General features: G+C 38.8%; 2 protein-coding genes across 2 annotated transcripts; one reads left to right on the forward strand and one right to left on the reverse strand.

Annotated features, from left to right (window-relative positions):
* Positions 1 to 858: 858 nt before the first annotated feature.
* On the forward strand, positions 859 to 3,499 carry AUR1 (ataurora1). The gene is made up of 9 exons (XM_023669525.2): positions 859 to 1,012; positions 1,448 to 1,567; positions 2,040 to 2,186; positions 2,292 to 2,387; positions 2,503 to 2,598; positions 2,700 to 2,796; positions 2,882 to 2,999; positions 3,086 to 3,158; positions 3,260 to 3,499. Exons 1-9 carry the CDS (start codon positions 977 to 979, stop codon positions 3,359 to 3,361), a joined length of 885 nt encoding a protein of 294 aa, XP_023525293.1. The 5' UTR covers positions 859 to 976; the 3' UTR covers positions 3,362 to 3,499.
* Positions 3,500 to 4,554: 1,055 nt separating this feature from the next.
* On the reverse strand, positions 4,555 to 6,656 carry LOC111787770 (pentatricopeptide repeat-containing protein At3g62890). Its single transcript, XM_023667815.2, has one exon. It carries the CDS (start codon positions 6,513 to 6,515, stop codon positions 4,629 to 4,631), a length of 1,887 nt encoding a protein of 628 aa, XP_023523583.2. The 5' UTR covers positions 6,516 to 6,656; the 3' UTR covers positions 4,555 to 4,628.
* Between the last annotated feature and the right edge of the window lie 1,588 nt (positions 6,657 to 8,244).

The raw sequence follows: 8,244 nt of genomic DNA on the forward strand, positions 1-8,244 counted from the left end.
ATATCTCTAATTTTCATAAAATGAATTGAATTAGATCTTAATTAAAATTAAGGTAAGTGAATTTATATCTCTAATTTTCGTAAAATAAATTAACGATTAAGCATTGAATTTTGAATCATTATTATAATATTATACATAATTAGACGTATGAACGATGGAAGTGATAAAATTGCCGGGAAAAAATAGCTGCACCAAACACATAATTATATATATTTGGGTGTAAAATTAAGCGTATAATTAATCGAAAAAAATAATTATAGATTGATTTTGTAAATTGAAAATTTTTATAAAAGAAGAAAAATACCAAAAAAAAAAAAAAAATTAAATAAATGACATAAGATTTTAAAATATAAAACGTATTAGTTTGTTATGTTTATATGACTGGATAACTTGATCAATTCCAGTCTGGATAATGATCCACTCCAGTTATACCATCTAAACGAGTTTAGTTATTATTATTATTTTTTAATTTAAATTAGATTGAATTTTTAAATTTCTTTTGTTGGATTAATCTGACTCCGCTTAAAATTAAAAAAATTGGGTTATTATATTTTAAAATTATTGGAAAGTTAGATTTTTTTTAGATTTTTTTTTTTGAAAATTGAAAATTATATTAAAATTTTTAAAACGCAAAGTTAGAATAATATATTATTTTTATTAATTTAACGTTTTATTATATATAAGTATTAAGTAAAATAGTTTGCTTTTTATTTAAAAATTTGGACCGTTACACAGGGAGGACATCTTCACATGGGGACGCTCACTACAGCAGAGTACAACATTTAATTCTAAAAAATTTGAAAAATTTTCACTGAGCGGCATGCGCCACGTGGCAGCCCGTTAGAATTCGACCGTTGCCAAGTTCTATATCTTTTCCTTTCACCCCGATTTCGTTTGCCTTGTCTTTCCTCGTCTCGCTTTCTGTCTCTTCTCGCCATCCGATCTGATTCTCTCTTCTCTCCTCCCTCTCTTTCACATGGCGATCGCTGCAGAGAACCAACCACAGGAGAAGGTAAAGCGATGGATGTTTGTTGTAGCATGTTTGTGATTGTGATTTGTGTGGTTTCGCGTTCGTTTTTTCAAGATTAGGATTGAATCTTTCATTTCGTTTTTCTTTATCTCTTTTAGATTTCTCTTATTTGATGCTACAAAGAATTTTAGGTTTCTGAGGCGCTTATACACGATTAAGCCTCCGCTTCTATAATCTTGTACTCTCTTTGATATATCGTGGTAGAAATTGAATAATGTAGATGTTTTCTTATTTTAATTTCATTCTAGTAGAGTTCGTAAGTAACTAACGAGGACTAATAATTTTAGTTTTCCTGTTTGTAGTAAAGAAATCAACAAGTTAGGGTTTCAAATTATCGTTTGGCAGTTGACTATTTTTCCAGGAAGATGGATCGTTTTTGAAAGATATAGGGATTTGAATGTTCAAATGTTTTTGTAGATCACCACTACGGAGGCCTCTGCAGTCGAGAAGAGAAGATGGACGCTTAACGACTTTGACATTGGAAAACCTCTCGGAAGAGGGAAGTTCGGACATGTCTATCTAGCTAGAGAAAAGAGGGTGCGTTTTACTCACTCAACCTTACGTGTTTTGTGATTTTCGTTACTACGCAAGCTTTTGATCTCAAAAAGTCTTAATAAATTTCAGTTCACTAAGGAACTTGGGACTGAAAGATATTATATTCGTTTTGTTCGTGGATCTCATTCAAAAAGAACAATCATGTTCCTTCAAAATCAAAACAATATTGGTTTCTTGGATTTTAAAGGGAAGGAGAACCAGAAGTAGCTATCAGTTTTGATACTTTCTGGTCTGGCTTTGTTTTTCTGGTTCCTAACCGGGAATGTTCATCAGAAATTTATGTTCTTCATAGACCAGACACTAACTAAAACTGTAAAATTATATTGGTTTTGCGCGTTGTTACCTCGAGAAGATCGTAACTTATAAGCGAGTGTTAAGAAATTATAATACGTATTGTGCTGATTTCTTCTCATAATTTGTGAGTGTTCACTTGATTCCCGTGAATTTTGAACAGAGTAATCACATTGTGGCACTGAAAGTCTTATTCAAGAGCCAGTTACAACAGTCTCAGGTTGAGCATCAGCTTCGCCGGGAAGTTGAAATACAGAGTCATCTTAGACACTCTAACATTCTGCGCCTCTATGGATATTTCTACGATCAAGTATTGTATTTTCTCTGGAAGTCTCTCCAATGAATCCAATAATTTAAAGTTATCCAATGAAATATTCAACCGCTGATCTTTCCCCCTTAAATGTTGTTCCTACAGAAACGAATTTATTTGGTACTGGAATATGCTCCCAGAGGTGAGCTTTACAAGGAACTACAGAAGTGCAAATACTTCAGTGAGAGACGTGCTGCTACTGTAAGTTCTTCCCTCCATGGTGCCATGGTTCATGGTTCTTCTAATTTCGGTTACAGCATACGCGTAGGATATTTATTGTTCTAATGACGTTTTAAATTTATGTTGCATGAGACAGTACGTTGCATCATTGGCCAGGGCTCTCATATACTGTCATGGAAAACATGTAATTCACAGAGACATCAAACCAGAAAATCTTCTAATTGGTGCCCAGGTTTGCTTGCTGGCTTCATTTTGATTTGACTTCTAGGTTTCTCAGTTCTCAATGTTAGATTCTCTCTTTGGGGCTAAGCAAATGAGGCTTTCCTTTCACAGGGTGAACTGAAGATAGCAGATTTTGGATGGTCGGTGCACACATTTAACCGTAGGCGTACTATGTGTGGGACATTGGATTATCTGCCTCCTGAAATGGGTATGTATACTTAGACCGGGTATCACAATCACTTATCTTTCAAATGTCCGTTTACGTTTTGCTTTAATACTCATCCTCTTGACAGTGGAGAGCGTGGAACACGATGCAAGTGTGGATATCTGGAGTCTTGGTGTCCTGTGCTATGAGTTCCTCTATGGGGTACCCCCATTTGAGGCTAAGGAACACTCTGACACATACAGGAGGTAGATTTGATCGAAGCTTTTTTTATCTGTTATATAAAATAGGTTGTTTCCATTGTTGATACAATTTTATATGATCAAACCTGCAGAATTGTGCAAGTAGATTTGAAATTTCCTCCAAGGCCAATCATTTCTTCGACTGCAAAGGACCTTATCAGTCAGGTATTATAGCCTTGCATATCTCGAACCAATACATTTGGGTCTAGGCATCATTTATCATATTTGAGTGAACAAATGTTCTGCTTTTGTTGTTTTCCATGTAGATGCTTGTCAAGGATTGTTCTCAACGGCTGCCACTACACAAAGTTCTCGAACACCCTTGGATTGTGCAAAATGCAGAGCTATCTGGTGTATATAAGAGTTGAGATTCAGCCTTGTTACAATAGCTATTTGAAACAAAGCTTCAAAATTTAATCTCCATTACTTGTAGCATCAGCGCAATCGGGGGAGTCTCTGAGAGATTGTAAACAATTACTAATTGATAAATATCCATTCAATTGTCATCCCATTTGTTTTCCCAATTCTTCATCTTTTCTTCAACATGTTTGTGTTGTGTACAAACAATTGGTTGGTAGCTTGGCATGCAAATTTTTACGATTATAGAATGCTGTGCTCTTAATAGCAGTTGGTTTCACCTGCTATGGATTTGGGACCTTTTAAACTTTTATTATAGTCCCTAAGGATGGTCTCAAAAAGTATTTAGAGTACAATGGCTGCTGCTATTCCCTTCAGGATTAGTAATAACCACCTTTAATTGGGATGGTGGTTACGGTACACTTTACATAAGCATAGCAAAATTTAATTCTTTGGAACTTGTTCTCTCTGTCATGTTTTTAGTTCAACGTTCAACAACTAGTTAAGTGGAAGATTCGAATCTCTAACCCATTTGATCGATATACAACTTTGTTCTATGATGTTTAGGGTCTTGTTCTTATTAGTTTTGCATTTTCTGATGGAAGCTACTGGTCAGTGCAACGTGATCATCGAAAGGCTAGGCAATAAACTCATTGCGTAGGGACTGTAGTTGCTTACTGGGGACCTTGTGAGCTTTCGTAGCAATAAACTCATTGCGTAGGGATTTTGTGAGATCTCACATCGGTTGGAGAGGGAAACGAAGTATTATTCTTTATAAGGGTGTGAAAACCTCTCCCTAGTAGAAACGTTTAAGAGGTTGACAGCGATACGTAATGGATCAAAGCGGACAAATATCTACTAATGGTGGGCTTGGAATGTTACGTACCTTCTCTTAGAGCGTTGGATATGCCGTAATGAGTACTGAAACCAGTAATCTGATCCTTAGAAAGCTCTTGGAAAATGGTGTTCCATGCATATAACTATGATTTGGACTAGCAGGGCTCTCCTGTAAGGTTGCAGAGATTTAATTACAAGCTTCTGTTTGTTTTCCTGAAGTTTCCTGCATCTTTGTTTCCCTAAATAACGAACACGTTTTTCCAATGGTCGAGGCTCGTGTTAAGAACAATTCGATCGGAACTTTCCTCTCATAGCTGTAATTTCATGGCATCTGTTTGGTTTCCTCAACATGTAGAGCACAAAGAAAGACAACTAAACAATCTATATGTCATTAAAGATGATGTGCATATTGGCATTACATTCGTTCACCACAACCCCAGATTACCAGTAGTCATTACAAGAACATTTACCATTTTTGAAATGGTGAAAACGACTTCGATCTCGCACGACAATCTCTCGCTCAACGATTTTCGAGATTATTTTCATTGCATCATGACAGTCGTCGCAAACTCTCAAGTTTTTAACTATTCTGATTGTAGTGCCCTCACTGGTATTGATAAGCCCAAATGCAAGGGCGAGCTTCTCGCTATGAGTAGAAAGAGCATCCTCCTTCTCTTCTTCATCTATATTATGAATCACAAGGTCAGTCTTTGGTTTATATCCCGCAAGTTTCATCTTCCACTTCAATTCTCTAATCATTGAGTATATTTTTGCAGATTGAGGATGAGATAAGTCCCCCATGAAAAATTCATAAACCGAGTTATCGATCTCAATCCAACTGCAGCCAGGAGTTTTCATCGACTTGTTGTCTCGCATTTTCAACCGACAATTAGCTGCATCGTCCAGTCTACCCATTGAAGCATAAATATTAGCCAGGTACACAAGACTTCCAGAATGGTTCGAGTCTAGTTCAAGTATGTGTCGAACCGTGCATTCTCCTCGCTCTGCATCTTTGTATATCCGACAACCACCAAGTAGTGCACCCCAAACTATTACATTAGGCTGCATAGGCATCGAGTTAATCAAAGACTCGGCTTGATCAAGACGCCCTGCACGACTAAGCAGATCGACCACACACCCATAGTGCTCAACCTTAGGAGTAATGCCATAAACTTCAGCCATCATGTCAAAATACTCCAGCCCCTTATCAACCAACCCAGCATGAGTGCAGGCTGTTAATAAACCCATGAAGGAGATATCATTTGGCTTTAAACCATCATCTTCAATCATTTTAGCAAAGCAATTGAATGCTTCACCTGCATAGCCATACATAGCCAACCCCATAATTATTATACTCCATGAGGTCACATCTCTGTCCTGCATTTCATGAAACACCCTCTTGGCCTCCAATATGCATCCACATTTTGCATACATGTCTGCCAGTGCATTCCCTAAAAACAGCCCTACTTCCATCTTGCTTCGTCTTATAAACTTGTGAATCCACTTCCCCAGATCGAGAGCACCAAGATGTGCACAAGCCGAAAGTACGCTAACAAGCGTTACATCGTTGGGTGCCGGGTCGCCTTCACGCTGCATTTGCCTGAACAACTCAATTGCATCCGCATACTTCTCATTCTGTGCATATCCAGCTATCATTGCGTTCCAAGAAACCACATTCCTCATTGGCATATTCTCAAACAGATGGCGTGCTTCTTCTAAATTGCCCATCCTTGCATAGCCACTGATCATCGTCGACCAGGACACCAAGTTTTTCTCCATCATCCCATCAAAAACCATCCGGGCTTTATCCACCATTCCACTTAAACAATACCCCGAAATCAAAGTGTTCCATGAAACAACATCTCTCACAGACATTTCATCAAACAGCTTCTGGGCAATCCAATTGCAACCCACCTTAAAATACAAATCCACCAGTGAATTCCTCACAAACAGATTGGATTCACAGCCATATTTAGTCACAAAACAATGAACTTTTTGGCCTTCAAGGACCTGGGCAAGGCCAGCGCAGGCCTTGAGCACAGAAGTGAAAGTATACTCATCTGGGTTAGGCGCATCAGGCACTACCAACTGGTTATTGAAGTAAGCAATAGTATTGTGCCAAGCGTTGTGTTGAGCGAAGGCTTTGAGAAGAGCATTGTAGGCAAAGATGTTGGGAGAAGTAAGATAGTGATTGAAGACGAGAACAGAGTGGCGCAGGTTGCCATGGGAGGAAGAAACGCCGATGAACTTGACTGCTATGATATTGGGGTCGATGGAGGGGATGGGGGAGGCGAGGAGTTGGGCTTGGATTTCGAACAGCTGACGCATTGAAAGCCGGGCGGCGCATCGTAGAAGAAGGTGGATGATTCTGCGGTGGTTGTAGTCGTGAAGGACAGCCAGGGTGATTAGACGAATCGGCCGACGAAGTTCGAAGGCTGAGGAACCGCTTCCGATTCAAATAGAGCATCCAACCAGGTATTGGCCAAGAAATATTTGCTAATTTTTTTAGTTAAAAAATTTATTAAATTATTAAATTAAAATTTATATTATGTGTCTTAGTAATTTAAAATTTTAATTTGTAAAGTTTAGGAATTACATCTGAAAATTTACTGAGATCTCATCTCGGTTGGTGAGGAGAACGAAACATTTCATATAAGGGTGTGGAAACTTCTCCCTTGTAGACGTATTTTTAAATTGTGAGGCTAACGACGATATGTAACGGGCCAAAGCGGACTATTTTGCTAGCGGTGGACTTGGACGGTTACAAATGGTATCAGAGCCAGACATCAAGCAGTATGCTAGTGAGGATGTTGGGCCCTAAGGGGAGATAATGAGATCTCACATCGGTTGGAGAGGGGAATTATGAAGTATTTCTTATAAGGGTGTGGAAACCGAGGCTGGCGGCGACCGTAACGGGCCAAAACGGACATTATTTACTAGTGGTGGGCTTAAAGTGTTACAAATGGTATCAGAGCTGGTCATCAAATAGTGTGCTAGCGAGGATGCTAGGTGTCACAATTGCGGTTTCTAGGCAACGAATTTGACGATTGTGCGGCACCCACTCTCAGCACTGAGTGGGTTGAGCCTACTTCGAATTACGTTGCTTGCGGTCAAGGAACGTGAATACAAACCTCGGGTCTCGATTTCAAGAGAAGATTTTAGAAAGGAAGGGAGAGAGGTTTTAGAAAAAGAGTTTTGAAAGCAAGTGAGAGAGAGAGATTGGTGTTACATGGGAACGTAAGCAAAAAGGCAACAACAACGGCTTACTGCATATAACTTATCGAGTAGGGAGAAGTTGACAACTAGTCGTATCTCCCTACCTTACATTTTGAGGCATTTCATGTCTACCAGACGTATCCATAACATCGCCGAAACGTCATACTCTTAAAGAAAATAACAAAGAAATAATATAACACGAAAGCGGTAAAAGGAAGCAATAAAGTAGTACAAGGCAAAGGTTTTGGTGTGTCACGGGCATGCGGTCATGGGCGACATGCTTTGGACAAGCATGATGTGACACTGGGCACCCAAGAGAGGTGGTTTGTGAGATCCCATATCGGTTGGGAGGGGAACGAAGTATTCCTTGTAAGGGTGTGGAAAATCTCTCTCTAATATATGTGTTTTAAACATGTGAGGCTAACAGTGATACGTAACAGATTAAAGCAGACAATATTTACTAGGAGTGAGCTTGTCCTTTATTGCAATGGAACTATAGTGCCGCCATCTGCTATTGCGTACGGAAGCCCGAACATTGAAGATGGGAGTTACTCTGAGTTTTTTCCTTTTCTTTTGATGTTTAGCCCCATTTCTCTTTTCAGAATAAATAACCCCCACAAGGCTAATTTTGGACTTTTGTCACCCCCACAAGGCTAATTTTGGACTTTTGTCACCGATGTCGGGAAATTGACTCTATTGCCCTTGTTCGTATGTGTTTTTTTAGTTCAACAAATATGGAGGCTCGAGATCAAACCGTCAATCTCAAGAAAAAGTATCAATGTTTAAACCGCTAAGCTATGCCAATGTTAGAGTCGTTGTTCGTGTTTTATCACGATGTAAA

Source organism: Cucurbita pepo, chromosome 2, assembly GCF_057944985.1.
Source record: "Cucurbita pepo subsp. pepo isolate OVF chromosome 2, ASM5794498v1, whole genome shotgun sequence".
In the NCBI taxonomy this organism is placed as follows: Eukaryota; Viridiplantae; Streptophyta; class Magnoliopsida; order Cucurbitales; family Cucurbitaceae; genus Cucurbita; species Cucurbita pepo.

What these genes read in the sequence shown, in the direction of transcription:
- AUR1 (XM_023669525.2), top strand. Translation starts at nt 977, where the DNA reads ATGGCGATCGCTGCAGAGAACCAACCACAGGAGAAG. An exon ending in ATCTAGCTAGAGAAAAGAGG is followed by an intron (nt 1,568 to 2,039) that starts GTGCGTTTTACT and finishes AATTTTGAACAG; the next exon opens with AGTAATCACATTGTGGCACT. An exon ending in GTGAGAGACGTGCTGCTACT is followed by an intron (nt 2,388 to 2,502) that starts GTAAGTTCTTCC and finishes TGCATGAGACAG; the next exon opens with TACGTTGCATCATTGGCCAG.
- LOC111787770 (XM_023667815.2), bottom strand. Translation starts at nt 6,515, where the DNA reads ATGCGTCAGCTGTTCGAAATCCAAGCCCAACTCCTCGCCTCCCCCATC.